At 58.8% G+C, this 15,443-nt stretch overlaps 1 protein-coding gene across 6 annotated transcripts in view; it reads right to left on the bottom strand.

Annotated features, from left to right (window-relative positions):
- LOC110505226 (protein Smaug homolog 1) overlaps positions 1-15,443 on the bottom strand; it is an 86,468-nt gene that overhangs the window by 17,050 nt on the left and 53,975 nt on the right. For 3 of the 6 annotated variants that reach the window (XR_005039592.2, XM_036962991.2, XM_036962995.2), the window contains exons 5-10: positions 15,310-15,420; positions 13,864-13,973; positions 13,410-13,496; positions 12,136-12,382; positions 11,379-11,464; positions 11,064-11,182 (exon numbers count right to left, since the gene is read on the bottom strand). Coding sequence is in view for 5 of the 6 variants with exons in the window: in XM_036962991.2 (XP_036818886.2) it covers positions 11,064-11,182; positions 11,379-11,464; positions 12,136-12,382; positions 13,410-13,496; positions 13,864-13,973; positions 15,310-15,420 (760 nt within the window). In the remaining variant the exon portion in view is untranslated. The remainder of the gene's footprint in view (positions 1-11,063; positions 11,183-11,378; positions 11,465-12,135; positions 12,383-13,409; positions 13,497-13,863; positions 13,974-15,309; positions 15,421-15,443) is intronic. The other 3 variants (XM_036962996.2, XM_036962998.2, XM_090220427.1) reach the window with 1 other exon arrangement.

Here is a 15,443-nt window from a genome sequence, read left to right as displayed (position 1 = left end):
TCACCCTCTCTCTCCGTTCGTGCGCGTCACCCTCTCTCTCCGTTCGTGTGTGTGCGCGTCACCCTCTCTCTCCGTTCGTGTGTGTGCGCGTCACCCTCTCTCTCCGTTCGTGTGTGTGCGCGTCACCCTCTCTCTCCGTTCGTGTGTGTGCGCGTCACCCTCTCTCTCCGTTCGTGTGTGTGCGCGTCACCCTCTCTCTCCGTTCGTGTGTGTGCGCGTCACCCTCTCTCTCCGTTCGTGTGTGTGCGCGTCACCCTCTCTCTCCGTTCGTGTGCTTCACCCTCTCTCTCCGTTCGTGTGCTTCACCCTCTCTCTCCGTTCGTGTGCTTCACCCTCTCTCTCCGTTCGTGTGCTTCACCCTCTCTCTCCGTTCGTGTGTGTGCGCGTCACCCTCTCTCTCCGTTCGTGTGTGTGCGCGTCACCCTCTCTCTCCGTTCGTGTGTGTGCGCGTCACCCTCTCTCTCCGTTCGTGTGTGTGCGCGTCACCCTCTCTCTCCGTTCGTGTGTGTGCGCGTCACCCTCTCTCTCCGTTCGTGTGTGTGTGCGCGTCACCCTCTCTCTCCGTTCGTGTGTGTGCGCGTCACCCTCTCTCTCCGTTCGTGTGTGTGCGCGTCACCCTCTCTCTCCGTTCGTGTGTGTGCGCGTCACCCTCTCTCTCCGTTCGTGTGTGTGCGCGTCACCCTCTCTCTCCGTTCGTGTGTGTGCGCGTCACCCTCTCTCTCCGTTCGTGTGTGTGCGCGTCACCCTCTCTCTCCGTTCGTGTGTGTTTGTGTGTCACCCTCTCTCTCCGTTCGTGTGCGTGTGTGTCACCCTCTCTCTCCGTTCGTGTGCGTGTGTGTCACCCTCTCTCTCCGTTCGTGTGCGCGTGTGTCACCCTCTCTCTCCGTTCGTGTGCGCGTGTGTCACCCTCTCTCTCCGTTCGTGTGCGCGTGTGTCACCCTCTCTCTCCGTTCGTGTGCGCGTGTGTCACCCTCTCTCTCCGTTCGTGTGCGCGTGTGTCACCCTCTCTCTCCGTTCGTGTGCGCGTGTGTCACCCTCTCTCTCCGTTCGTGTGCGCGTGTGTCACCCTCTCTCTCCGTTCGTGTGCGCGTGTGTCACCCTCTCTCTCCGTTCGTGTGCGCGTGTGTCACCCTCTCTCTCCGTTCGTGTGCGCGTGTGTCACCCTCTCTCTCCGTTCGTGTGCGCGTGTGTCACCCTCTCTCTCCGTTCGTGTGCGCGTGTGTCACCCTCTCTCTCCGTTCGTGTGCGCGTGTGTCACCCTCTCTCTCCGTTCGTGTGCGCGTGTCACCCTCTCTCTCCGTTCGTGTGCGCGTGTGTCACCCTCTCTCTCCGTTCGTGTGCGCGTGTGTCACCCTCTCTCTCCGTTCGTGTGCGCGTGTGTCACCCTCTCTCTCCGTTCGTGTGCGCGTGTGTCACCCTCTCTCTCCGTTCGTGTGCGCGTGTGTCACCCTCTCTCTCCGTTCGTGTGCGCGTGTGTCACCCTCTCTCTCCGTTCGTGTGCGCGTGTGTCACCCTCTCTCTCCGTTCGTGTGCGCGTGTGTCACCCTCTCTCTCCGTTCGTGTGCGCGTCACCCTCTCTCTCCGTTCGTGTGCGCGTCACCCTCTCTCTCCGTTCGTGTGCGCGTCACCGTCTCTCTCTCCGTTCGTGTGCGCGTCACCCTCTCTCTCCGTTCGTGTGCGCGTCACCCTCTCTCTCCGTTAGTGTGCGCGTCACCCTCTCTCTCCGTTCGTGTGCGCGTCACCGTCTCTCTCCGTTCGTGTGCGCGTCACCCTCTCTCTCCGTTCGTGTGCGCGTCACCCTCTCTCTCCGTTCGTGTGCGCGTCACCCTCTCTCTCCGTTCGTGTGCGCGTCACCCTCTCTCTCCGTTCGTGTGCGCGTCACCCTCTCTCTCCGTTCGTGTGCGCGTCACCCTCTCTCTTTGTTCGTGTGCGCGTCACCCTCTCTCTCCGTTCGTGTGCGCGTCACCCTCTCTCTCCGTTCGTGTGCGCGTCACCCTCTCTCTCCGTTCGTGTGCGCGTCACCCTCTCTCTCCGTTCGTGTGCGCGTCACCCTCTCTCTCCGTTCGTGTGCGCGTCACCCTCTCTCTCCGTTCGTGTGCGCGTCACCCTCTCTCTCCGTTCGTGTGCGCGTCACCCTCTCTCTCCGTTCGTGTGCGCGTCACCCTCTCTCTCCGTTCGTGTGCGCGTCACCCTCTCTCTCCGTTCGTGTGCGCGTCACCCTCTCTCTCCGTTCGTGTGCGCGTCACCCTCTCTCTCCGTTCGTGTGCGCGTCACCCTCTCTCTCCGTTCGTGTGCGCGTCACCCTCTCTCTCCGTTCGTGTGCGCGTCACCCTCTCTCTCCGTTCGTGTGCGCGTCACCCTCTCTCTCCGTTCGTGTGCGCGTGTGTCACCCTCTCTCTCCGTTCGTGTGCGCGTCACCCTCTCTCTCCGTTCGTGTGCGCGTGTGTCACCCTCTCTCTCCGTTCGTGTGCGCGCGTCACCCTCTCTCTCCGTTCGTGTGCGCGTCACCCTCTCTCTCCGTTCGTGTGCGCGTCACCGTCTCTCTCTCCGTTCGTGTGCGCGTCACCCTCTCTCTCCGTTCGTGTGCGCGTCACCCTCTCTCTCCGTTAGTGTGCGCGTCACCCTCTCTCTCCGTTCGTGTGCGCGTCACCGTCTCTCTCCGTTCGTGTGCGCGTCACCCTCTCTCTCCGTTCGTGTGCGCGTCACCCTCTCTCTCCGTTCGTGTGCGCGTCACCCTCTCTCTCCGTTCGTGTGCGCGTCACCCTCTCTCTCCGTTCGTGTGCGCGTCACCCTCTCTCTCCGTTCGTGTGCGCGTCACCCTCTCTCTTTGTTCGTGTGCGCGTCACCCTCTCTCTCCGTTCGTGTGCGCGTCACCCTCTCTCTCCGTTCGTGTGCGCGTCACCCTCTCTCTCCGTTCGTGTGCGCGTCACCCTCTCTCTCCGTTCGTGTGCGCGTCACCCTCTCTCTCCGTTCGTGTGCGCGTCACCCTCTCTCTCCGTTCGTGTGCGCGTCACCCTCTCTCTCCGTTCGTGTGCGCGTCACCCTCTCTCTCCGTTCGTGTGCGCGTCACCCTCTCTCTCCGTTCGTGTGCGCGTCACCCTCTCTCTCCGTTCGTGTGCGCGTCACCCTCTCTCTCCGTTCGTGTGCGCGTCACCCTCTCTCTCCGTTCGTGTGCGCGTCACCCTCTCTCTCCGTTCGTGTGCGCGTCACCCTCTCTCTCCGTTCGTGTGCGCGTCACCCTCTCTCTCCGTTCGTGTGCGCGTCACCCTCTCTCTCCGTTCGTGTGCGCGTGTGTCACCCTCTCTCTCCGTTCGTGTGCGCGTCACCCTCTCTCTCCGTTCGTGTGCGCGTGTGTCACCCTCTCTCTCCGTTCGTGTGCGCGTGTCACCCTCTCTCTCCGTTCGTGTGCGCGTGTGTCACCCTCTCTCTCCGTTCGTGTGCGCGTGTGTCACCCTCTCTCTCCGTTCGTGTGCGCGTGTGTCACCCTCTCTCTCCGTTCGTGTGCGCGTGTGTCACCCTCTCTCTCCGTTCGTGTGCGCGTGTGTCACCCTATCTCTCCGTTCGTGTGCGCGTCACCCTCTCTCTCCGTTCGTGTGCGCGTCACCCTCTCTCTCCGTTCGTGTGCGCGTCACCCTCTCTCTCCGTTCGTGTGCGCGTCACCGTCTCTCTCTCCGTTCGTGTGCGCGTCACCCTCTCTCTCCGTTCGTGTGCGCGTCACCCTCTCTCTCCGTTCGTGTGCGCGTCACCCTCTCTCTCCGTTCGTGTGCGCGTCACCGTCTCTCTCCGTTCGTGTGCGCGTCACCCTCTCTCTCCGTTCGTGTGCGCGTCACCCTCTCTCTCCGTTCGTGTGCGCGTCACCCTCTCTCTCCGTTCGTGTGCGCGTCACCCTCTCTCTCCGTTCGTGTGCGCGTCACCCTCTCTCTCCGTTCGTGTGCGCGTCACCCTCTCTCTCCGTTCGTGTGCGCGTCACCCTCTCTCTCCGTTCGTGTGCGCGTCACCCTCTCTCTCCGTTCGTGTGCGCGTCACCCTCTCTCTCCGTTCGTGTGCGCGTCACCCTCTCTCTCCGTTCGTGTGCGCGTCACCCTCTCTCTCCGTTCGTGTGCGCGTCACCCTCTCTCTCCGTTCGTGTGCGCGTCACCCTCTCTCTCCGTTCGTGTGCGCGTCACCCTCTCTCTCCGTTCGTGTGCGCGTCACCCTCTCTCTCCGTTCGTGTGCGCCTCACCCTCTCTCTCCGTTCGTGTGCGCGTCACCCTCTCTCTCCGTTCGTGTGCGCGTCACCCTCTCTCTCCGTTCGTGTGCGCGTCACCCTCTCTCTCCGTTCGTGTGCGCGTCACCCTCTCTCTCCGTTCGTGTGCGCGTCACCCTCTCTCTCCGTTCGTGTGCGCGTCACCCTCTCTCTCCGTTCGTGTGCGCGTCACCCTCTCTCTCCGTTCGTGTGCGCGTCACCCTCTCTCTCCGTTCGTGTGCGCGTCACCCTCTCTCTCCGTTCGTGTGCGCGTCACCCTCTCTCTCCGTTCGTGTGCGTCACCCTCTCTCTCCGTTCGTGTGCGTCACCCTCTCTCTCCGTTCGTGTGCGTCACCCTCTCTCTCCGTTCGTGTGCGTCACCCTCTCTCTCCGTTCGTGTGCGTCACCCTCTCTCTCCGTTCGTGTGCGTCACCCTCTCTCTCCGTTCGTGTGTGCGTCACCCTCTCTCTCCGTTCGTGTGTGCGTCACCCTCTCTCTCCGTTCGTGTGTGCGTCACCCTCTCTCTCCGTTCGTGTGTGCGTCACCCTCTCTCTCCGTTCGTGTGTGCGTCACCCTCTCTCTCCGTTCGTGTGTGCGTCACCCTCTCTCTCCGTTCGTGTGCGTCACCCTCTCTCTCCGTTCGTGTGCGTCACCCTCTCTCTCCGTTCGTGTGCGTCACCCTCTCTCTCCGATCGTGTGCGTCACCCTCTCTCTCCGATCGTTTGCGTCACCCTCTCTCTCCGTTCGTGTGCGTCACCCTCTCTCTCCGTTCGTGTGCGTCACCCTCTCTCTCCGTTCGTGTGCGTCACCCTCTCTCTCCGTTCGTGTGCGTCACCCTCTCTCTCCGTTCGTGTGTGTGTGTCACCCTCTCTCTCCGTTCGTGTGCGTCACCCTCTCTCTCCGTTCGTGTGTGTGTGTGTGTGTCACCCTCTCTCTCCGTTCGTGTGTGTGTGTGTCACCCTCTCTCTCCGTTCGTGTGTGTGTGTGTGTCACCCTCTCTCTCCGTTCGTGTGTGTGTGTCACCCTCTCTCCGTTCGTGTGCGTCACCCTCTCTCTCCGTTCGTGTGTGTGTGCGCGTGTCACCCTCTCTCTCCGTTCGTGTGTGTGTGTGCGCGTGTCACCCTCTCTCTCCGTTCGTGTGTGTGCGTGTCACCCTCTATCTCCGTTCGTGTGTGTGCGTGTCACCCTCTCTCTCCGTTCGTGTGTGTGTGCGTGTCACCCTCTCTCTCCGTTCGTGTGTGTGTGTGCGTGTCACCCTCTCTCTCCGTTCGTGCGTGTCACCCTCTCTCTCCGTTCGTGTGCGTCACCCTCTCTCTCCGTTCGTGTGCGTCACCCTCTCTCTCCGTTCGTGTGCGTCACCCTCTCTCTCCGTTCGTGTGCGTCACCCTCTCTCTCCGTTCGTGTGCGTCACCCTCTCTCTCCGTTCGTGTGTGCGTCACCCTCTCTCTCCGTTCGTGTGTGCGTCACCCTCTCTCTCCGTTCGTGTGTGCGTCACCCTCTCTCTCCGTTCGTGTGTGCGTCACCCTCTCTCTCCGTTCGTGTGTGCGTCACCCTCTCTCTCCGTTCGTGTGTGCGTCACCCTCTCTCTCCGTTCGTGTGCGTCACCCTCTCTCTCCGTTCGTGTGCGTCACCCTCTCTCTCCGTTCGTGTGCGTCACCCTCTCTCTCCGATCGTGTGCGTCACCCTCTCTCTCCGATCGTTTGCGTCACCCTCTCTCTCCGTTCGTGTGCGTCACCCTCTCTCTCCGTTCGTGTGCGTCACCCTCTCTCTCCGTTCGTGTGCGTCACCCTCTCTCTCCGTTCGTGTGCGTCACCCTCTCTCTCCGTTCGTGTGTGTGTGTGTGTGTCACCCTCTCTCTCCGTTCGTGTGCGTCACCCTCTCTCTCCGTTCGTGTGTGTGTGTGTGTGTCACCCTCTCTCTCCGTTCGTGTGTGTGTGTGTCACCCTCTCTCTCCGTTCGTGTGTGTGTGTGTGTCACCCTCTCTCTCCGTTCGTGTGTGTGTGTCACCCTCTCTCCGTTCGTGTGCGTCACCCTCTCTCTCCGTTCGTGTGTGTGTGCGCGTGTCACCCTCTCTCTCCGTTCGTGTGTGTGTGTGCGCGTGTCACCCTCTCTCTCCGTTCGTGTGTGTGCGTGTCACCCTCTATCTCCGTTCGTGTGTGTGCGTGTCACCCTCTCTCTCCGTTCGTGTGTGTGTGCGTGTCACCCTCTCTCTCCGTTCGTGTGTGTGTGTGCGTGTCACCCTCTCTCTCCGTTCGTGTGTGTGTGTGCGTGTCACCCTCTCTCTCCGTTCGTGTGTGTGTGTCACCCTCTCTCTCCGTTCGTGTGTGTGTGTCACCCTCTCTCTCCGTTCGTGTGTGTGTGTCACCCTCTCTCTCCGTTCGCGTGTGTGTGTGTCACCCTCTCTCTCCGTTCGCGTGTGTGTGTGTCACCCTCTCTCTCCGTTCGTGTGCGTCACCCTCTCTCTCCGTTCGTGTGCGTCACCCTCTCTCTCCGTTCGTGTGCGTCACCCTCTCTCTCCGTTCGCGTGTGTGTGTGCGCGTCACCCCCTCTCTCCGTTCGCGTGTGTGTGTGCGCGTCACCCCCTCTCTCCGTTCGCGTGTGTGTGTGCGTGTCACCCTCTCTCTCCGTTCTTGTGTGTGTCACCCTCTCTCTCCGTTCGTGTGTGTGTGTGTGTGTGTCACCCTCTCTCTCCGTTCTTGTGTGTGTCACCCTCTCTCTCCGTTCGTGTGTGTGTGTGTGTGTCACCCTCTCTCTCCGTTCTTGTGTGTGTCACCCTCTCTCTCCGTTCGTGTGTGTGCGTCACCCTCTCTCTCCGTTCGTGTGTGTGCGTCACCCTCTCTCTCCGTTCGCGTGTGTGTGCGTCACCCTCTCTCTCCGTTCGCGTGTGTGTGCGTCACCCCCTCTCTCCGTTCGTGCGCGCGTCACCCCCTCTCTCCGTTCGTGCGCGCGTCACCCCCTCTCTCCGTTCGTGCGCGCGTCACCCCCTCTCTCCGTTCGTGCGCGCGTCACCCCCTCTCTCCGTTCGTGCGCGCGTCACCCCCTCTCTCCGTTCGTGCGCGCGTCACCCCCTCTCTCCGTTCGTGCGCGCGTCACCCCCTCTCTCCGTTCGTGCGCGCGTCACCCCCTCTCTCCGTTCGTGCGCGCGTCACCCCCTCTCTCCGTTCGTGCGCGCGTCACCCCCTCTCTCCGTTCGTGCGCGCGTCACCCCCTCTCTCCGTTCGTGCGCGCGTCACCCCCTCTCTCCGTTCGTGCGCGCGTCACCCCCTCTCTCCGTTCGCGCGTGTGTGCGCGTCACCCCCTCTCTCCGTTCGTGCGCGCGTCACCCCCTCTCTCCGTTCGCGCGTGTGTGCGCGCGTCACCCCCTCTCTCCGTTCGCGCGTGTGCGCGCGTCACCCCCTCTCTCCGTTCGCGCGCGTCACCCCCTCTCTCCGTTCGCGCGCGTCACCCCCTCTCTCCGTTCGCGCGCGTCACCCCCTCTCTCCGTTCGCGCGCGTCACCCCCTCTCTCCGTTCGCGCGCGTCACCCCCTCTCTCCGTTCGCGCGCGTCACCCCCTCTCTCCGTTCGCGCGCGTCACCCCCTCTCTCCGTTCGCGCGCGTCACCCCCTCTCTCCGTTCGCGCGCGTCACCCCCTCTCTCCGTTCGCGCGTGTGCGCGCGTCACCCCCTCTCTCCGTTCGCGCGTGTGCGCGCGTCACCCCCTCTCTCCGTTCGCGCGTGTGCGCGCGTCACCCCCTCTCTCCGTTCGCGCGTGTGCGCGCGTCACCCCCTCTCTCCGTTCGCGCGTGTGCGCGCGTCACCCCCTCTCTCCGTTCGCGCGTGTGCGCGCGTCACCCCCTCTCTCCGTTCGCGCGTGTGCGCGCGTCACCCCCTCTCTCCGTTCGCGCGTGTGCGCGCGTCACCCCCTCTCTCCGTTCGCGCGTGTGCGCGCGTCACCCCCTCTCTCCGTTCGCGCGTGTGCGCGCGTCACCCCCTCTCTCCGTTCGCGCGTGTGCGCGCGTCACCCCCTCTCTCCGTTCGCGCGTGTGCGCGCGTCACCCCCTCTCTCCGTTCGCGCGTGTGCGCGCGTCACCCCCTCTCTCCGTTCGCGTGTGCGCGCGTCACCCCCTCTCTCCGTTCGCGTGTGTGCGCGCGTCACCCCCTCTCTCCGTTCGCGTGTGTGCGCGCGTCACCCCCTCTCTCCGTTCGCGTGTGTGCGCGCGTCACCCCCTCTCTCCGTTCGCGTGTGTGCGCGCGTCACCCCCTCTCTCCGTTCGCGTGTGTGCGTCACCCCCTCTCTCCGTTCGCGTGTGTGCGTCACCCCCTCTCTCCGTTCGCGTGTGTGCGTCACCCCCTCTCTCCGTTCGCGTGTGTGTGCGTCACCCCCTCTCTCCGTTCGCGTGTGTGTGCGTCACCCTCTCTCTCCGTTCGCGTGTGTGTGCGTCACCCTCTCTCTCCGTTCGCGTGTGTGTGCGTCACCCTCTCTCTCCGTTCGCGTGTGTGTGCGTCACCCTCTCTCTCCGTTCGCGTGTGTGTGCGTCACCCTCTCTCTCCGTTCGCGTGTGTGTGCGTCACCCTCTCTCTCCGTTCGCGTGTGTGTGCGTCACCCTCTCTCTCCGTTCGCGTGTGTGTGCGTCACCCTCTCTCTCCGTTCGCGTGTGTGTGCGTCACCCTCTCTCCGTTCGCGTGTGTGTGCGTCACCCTCTCTCTCCGTTCGCGTGTGTGTGCGTCACCCTCTCTCTCCGTTCGCGTGTGTGTGCGTCACCCTCTCTCTCCGTTCGCGTGTGTGTGCGTCACCCTCTCTCTCCGTTCGCGTGTGTGTGCGTCACCCTCTCTCTCCGTTCGCGTGTGTGTGCGTCACCCTCTCTCTCCGTTCGCGTGTGTGTGCGTCACCCTCTCTCTCCGTTCGCGTGTGTGTGCGTCACCCTCTCTCTCCGTTCGCGTGTGTGTGCGTCACCCTCTCTCTCCGTTCGCGTGTGTGTGCGTCACCCTCTCTCTCCGTTCGCGTGTGTGTGCGTCACCCTCTCTCTCCGTTCGCGTGTGTGTGCGTCACCCTCTCTCTCCGTTCGCGTGTGTGTGCGTCACCCTCTCTCTCCGTTCGCGTGTGTGTGCGTCACCCTCTCTCTCCGTTCGCGTGTGTGTGCGTCACCCTCTCTCTCCGTTCGCGTGTGTGTGCGTCACCCTCTCTCTCCGTTCGCGTGTGTGTGCGTCACCCTCTCTCTCCGTTCGCGTGTGTGTGCGTCACCCTCTCTCTCCGTTCGCGTGTGTGTGCGTCACCCTCTCTCTCCGTTCGCGTGTGTGTGCGTCACCCTCTCTCTCCGTTCGCGTGTGTGTGCGTCACCCTCTCTCTCCGTTCGCGTGTGTGTGCGTCACCCTCTCTCTCCGTTCGCGTGTGTGTGCGTCACCCTCTCTCTCCGTTCGCGTGTGTGTGCGTCACCCTCTCTCTCCGTTCGCGTGTGTGTGCGTCACCCTCTCTCTCCGTTCGCGTGTGTGTGCGTCACCCTCTCTCTCCGTTCGCGTGTGTGTGCGTCACCCTCTCTCTCCGTTCGCGTGTGTGTGCGTCACCCTCTCTCTCCGTTCGCGTGTGTGTGCGTCACCCTCTCTCTCCGTTCGCGTGTGTGTGCGTCACCCTCTCTCTCCGTTCGCGTGTGTGTGCGTCACCCTCTCTCTCCGTTCGCGTGTGTGTGCGTCACCCTCTCTCTCCGTTCGCGTGTGTGCGTCACCCTCTCTCTCCGTTCGCGTGTGTGTGCGTCACCCTCTCTCTCCGTTCGCGTGTGTGTGCGTCACCCTCTCTCTCCGTTCGCGTGTGTGTGCGTCACCCTCTCTCTCCGTTCGCGTGTGTGTGCGTCACCCTCTCTCCGTTCGCGTGTGTGTGCGTCACCCTCTCTCTCCGTTCGCGTGTGTGTGCGTCACCCTCTCTCTCCGTTCGCGTGTGTGTGCGTCACCCTCTCTCTCCGTTCGCGTGTGTGTGCGTCACCCTCTCCGTTCGCGTGTGTGTGCGTCACCCTCTCTCTCCGTTCGCGTGTGTGTCACCCTCTCTCTCCGTTCGCGTGTGTGTGCGTCACCCTCTCTCTCCGTTCGCGTGTGTGTGCGCGTCACCCTCTCTCTCCGTTCGCGTGTGTGTGCGCGTCACCCTCTCTCTCCGTTCGCGTGTGTGTGCGTCACCCTCTCTCCGTGCGCGTGTGTGTGTGTGTCACCCTCTCTCCGTGCGCGCGCGTGTGTCACCCTCTCTCTCCGTGCGCGCGTGTGTCACCCTCTCTCTCCGTGCGCGCGTGTGTCACCCTCTCTCTCCGTGCGCGCGTGTCACCCTCTCTCTCCGTGCGCGCGTGTCACCCTCTCTCTCCGTGCGTGCGTGTGTCACCCTCTCTCTCCGTGCGCGCGTGTGTCACCCTCTCTCTCCGTGCGCGCGTGTGTCACCCTCTCTCTCCGTGCGCGCGTGTGTCACCCTCTCTCTCCGTGCGCGCGTGTGTCACCCTCTCTCTCCGTGCGCGCGTGTGTCACCCTCTCTCTCCGTGCGCGCGTGTGTCACCCTCTCTCTCCGTGCGCGCGTGTGTCACCCTCTCTCTCCGTGCGCGCGTGTGTCACCCTCTCTCTCCGTGCGCGCGTGTGTCACCCTCTCTCTCAGTGCGCGTGTGTGTGTCACTCTCTCTCTCCGTGCGCGTGTGTGTGTCACCCTCTCTCTCCGTGCGCGTGTGTGTGTCACCCTCTCTCTCCGTGCGCGTGTGTGTGTCACCCTCTCTCTCCGTGCGCGTGTGTGTGTCACCCTCTCTCTCCGTGCGCGTGTGTTTCACCTTCTCTCTCTCTGTGACCGCCTCACCCTCTCTCTCTGTGCCTGTGTGTGTGCGCGCGGTCTATAACCTACCTCCTCTGTGCCCGGTAGCCGGCCATGTCCAAGAGGGTCTTCCTGGGGAAGGAGCGGATCAGCTTCTGCACCTGTTGTTTCCAGGACAACAGTCGCTTCTTCTGCGTCTCTGTGAATGCCTGCGGTTGGAGAGGGGGGTGAGAGGGGGAAGGAGGGGTTGCAGGGCCAAAGAGAAGGAGAGAGCATGACTCAGGGTTTGGCAGTCAGAACATAGAGACGCTCTAATGGGATACATTTCACCCTGGAGCTAAATAAGGGTCCGAAGAAGTGTATAAAGAAAAGTCTTGTCAGTCAGGTGTGTCTGTGCGTGTATACCTCGTGAAGAAGGCACTTGTCAATGAGCTGCAGGTAGGAGCTGATGTTCTCTTCATCGGGCCTGGACACCAGGAGCTGTGTGCAAGCTGGAGAGAGAAAGAGAGGAGAGAGTGAGGCAGGGGGACTTTGATGACACAGCGGGGGTTTGAGCGAAGAGGAAAGCTCAGGGGAAACCTGGCCCCACTGATTTCCATCTTCCACATTTGTTCTGATATGGCCACTGTTTGCTCAGCACATAACACTGACATGGTAACTGAGAGGAAGGGAAGTCAAGAAACCAAAAGGCCCCCTACTAGAATGTTCCTTATACCACCCTTAAAAAGGGGCAATTTACTCCAAATGTTTTTCATTAGTCAACTTTTGATGCAGTCCCAAAAAGTGTGAATATCAGCATTAAAGTTTTCAAGATATATCGCTTTCAGTCTCCTGATGCCCAAAATGAAGTAAACGCAAAAAGCCTATAATGTTGTCTTTTGCGTCATCAGACTTTTCCAGGAAGTAGACACAGGCTTTCTGTCAGGCTAGCTCTGACGCTCTCATGTGCAAAATAATTATATTTTGAGACCACGTCGATGGTGGACTGGTGAGCAAGATATGAAAATGGTTTAAAAAAATGTAAATACCCCTTTTATTTTGACCACATTGTGATCCCAGGTGTTCGGTTTCTTTCAGTGCAGTCTCTCAGCAGCACCTACAGCAAATGCGTTGTGCGTAGGACAACTTCACTTCCCAACCTACGGGACTAGATCCTCTGTACCTTTGCCCATGACGCGGGTGAACTGGCCGGGGATGTCTCCCTCGGCGATGAGTGTGGTACCCGTCTCCCCCTCCCCTCCTCCCGGGGCGGCGCTGCTCTTCCCCTCTGGGCTCAACAGAGGCCTGTGTGCGGTCGAGGAGGGCGAGCTGGGGGACGACTCATCGCTGGCCACCGCCTTAATGGGCGTCAGGATCATCTGGTGGAGCTCGGCGAGAGGGCCACGCAGGTTACCGCCCTCCAACACATCCTGGGAGAGAGAGGGAGAAAGTGAAGGGGAAAAAGAATACAAGAAAGTGAGAGAGAGAGAAAGTTAAGAGTGACAAGAGAGAATAAAGGAATGAGAAAGGAAAGAGAGGTCACAAAGATGAGCGAAAAGAGAGTAGTGAAAAGAAAGGAGAAGGTAGGTATAGCAGGGAGGAAGTAAAATCAGCATGATTCATATGAAGGCGCTTCTTTAACATCGAAGACGCACATCAGCGGCTGGTACGCGTGGAGGCCTGCAAGATGCTAAATGTGTTTATGCTAATTAACGGTCAATTACAGTGAGACCGGCAGTCTTTTGCATGACATTAACCGGCATACAAAATGTCATGACCACCACAGAACCTAGATGATACCAAAACAGTTCCGGACCGTTACAGTAAGGGAGGCAAATATGCATATTCCTATTCAGAGGAGAAGCATTCTACAAGTCTATGTCAGAGTCCTCTCTACACCAGCAGCTGTCAGGTGGGCGACGGGATACCAGCCATGAGATGACGAGGGAAAGTAGTTCCAAAAATAAACGCACGTTTCGCTCCTATCCTGTCTGCTTCTCAACGTGAAAGGAGAGCTTCCAAGGGCCCTCACTTGGACATCTTCCTAGTATTGTTTTCACCAGTCTTTCCCACTACGTGCAGAGGGAAGGAAGAAGTCGAACAGAGGAAAAAGAGAACGAGCAACTGTCCTAACTTCAGTTGACTGACCCTTCAGAAAGGAAGTCAAAAGCTGACCCCATTTGTCCGCCGATTCCGCTCAATCCCAATCCCAAAAATCAACCCCTAGACCCTACGCACTCACAGATCTGAGAGGGTTTGACTGGTGTAAGCAATATGGTAACAGCTCCACTTGTTCACAACGATATTGCTTATACTGTACCTATCAAATCCTCTTAGATTGCCACAAGTGCACAGGGTGTAGGGTTTTAGAGGTTGATTTGGGATTGGGCCTCCAGACATTGTAGAAGCTTTGTGACAATTCACTCAACCTAAAAGTTGACAACTTGCACCGCTGACCTTCTCTAGGCAACGCAGCATTTTCTGACGCTCCTTCAGCTTCTGAATGCTGATCACTATCTTGTGCCGTGCCCCTTTGGTGACATTCTGCAGAAGAAAAACACAACGACATGTTAAATACACAGTGAAACTAATAATGAATAACTCAGTGTTGAAACTGAAAATGATTTGTAACTTGTCAGCTCGGGGATTTGAACTTGCAACCTTTCGGTTACTAGTCCAACGCTCTAACCACTAGGCTACCCTGCCGCCCTAATGATTTTTAGCTTGTTATAAGCACGAATGAGCCGTTATAATGTCTTATTTGTAACGCTTAAAATACCGGTTCATGTCTATCAGCTCTTTGAAGGCAGTGACTTTCAATGCCCTAACATTTGCTGAGTCATTCCTAGTACATTTTCCTTAGGTATTCCCATAGTTAGAATAAGCCATCTATGCTCTGGTTACTACTGACCTGTGATTCCAGCTGCTGTTCGGTCAGTGACATCATCTCGTCATAAGTCATGGTGGAGAAGAGCGCCGCATATTTGTGGAGACGGAGGCTTTTCAGCCAGGCTGGCACATCTATAGGCACACACACACACACGTCAGACCAATGTCACATGTCTAGGGCACAGCTGGAGTAAGTCAGGGACCTATGACATCACAGATGGGGTAGTGTCCTCCTTTCTGGTAATCCCTCTCACCATTAAAACTGGCCTAATGGCTCAGGGGTGTCCCAAATGGCACCCTATTCCCTATTAAATACTTTACTTTAGACCAGGGCCCATAGAGCTCTGGTCAAAAGTAGTGCACTATATAATGTGGCATTTTGGAACCCTGCAACTCTAACCTTTCCTGTCAAGGCTGTGACGTAAACATTGATACAAGAGACCACCTCATATTTTGGTCGCTATCTGAGAGAGTTTTGGTTCTATGACCATTAGCTGACTAGAAGCGTAAAAAGGAAAATTATACCGCTCGCTATGGTTGTTGTGTGTTGAGAGTGCAAATGTCAATTCACTTAGCGGTCTTTCACTTTACTGCTTTAAAAATCATGTTTCATTGCCACTTCATAATTGGTAATATTGAATTTTAACAGTGTACTTCACACCTGGATGCAAACGATAGGCTCTAAACAAAGAATAAAAATGGCCTTTCTTTCAAAATCTTTGACCCTAAGCCAAGACGTACAAATCTAGAAACCGCCACTGTTAGCAGGATGGACCGTTCAGGACCCGTATTCAAAGTGTCTTGGCGTAGGAGTGCTGATATACGATCAGTTTGTGTTTTATATCGCAATGAATAAGAGTATACGGACAGGACGACGGACCTGATCCTTAAATCAGCACTCCTACGCTGAGACACGTCTGGAATATAGGTGATGGATGGAACGCTTCGGGGAACTAATGTTTATATTGTTAACGCTTAGCAATGCTTAGTAATCTCTACTCAAAGAACTCTGGTGGGAGTTGACTGTAAATATACTGGTGTTTTTTTATTAACCCCCCCCCCCCCCCCCCAACAACCACAAACAGGCGAGTCATCTCACTCTTCCTGTAGATAGCTACGGTGAAGTTAAGTTCAGGGTCATGTTCATTAGGCACCCAATGGAAGAAAATGGACTGAAACAGGGAGGGAACTACCTGGACTACGAAACACAAAATGTTCCATTTCAGTTGCAAAACGTTTTCAAACATTGTGTGCCCTAATGAACATGACCCAGAAGACGACTTGGACGCTCTGTCAGTTATCTTTCGAGAATTTTACTTGTCAGAGGGGGATGTGGTGCCAAGAAACGTTACTGTACTGTATGCAGGCAGGCAGGGACTGTTCCGATTTGAATGTCAGTCTGGATAAGGGGCATTTGCTGAACTAATACGTGTCAATGGTAGTGAGGGTCAAGCAGTGTTTCCCCTACCATTGTAAAGCTGGGGCAGGCCCCCCTGCCCAACTCTGTTGGTCCCCAGAGGGCCTGGATGTTGCTTTGGGGGCCTTTGCGCCACGCCTGGACAATAATCTAAGGGAAAGACTGGGGTAAAGAAGTGGGGAAAC

Source organism: Oncorhynchus mykiss, chromosome 25, assembly GCF_057628025.1.
Source record: "Oncorhynchus mykiss isolate SJ-2025 chromosome 25, ASM5762802v1, whole genome shotgun sequence".
Taxonomy (NCBI): Eukaryota; Metazoa; Chordata; class Actinopteri; order Salmoniformes; family Salmonidae; genus Oncorhynchus; species Oncorhynchus mykiss.
The sequence above is the reverse complement of the archived record's forward strand: the minus strand, read 5'-3'. Positions and strand labels throughout refer to the sequence as shown.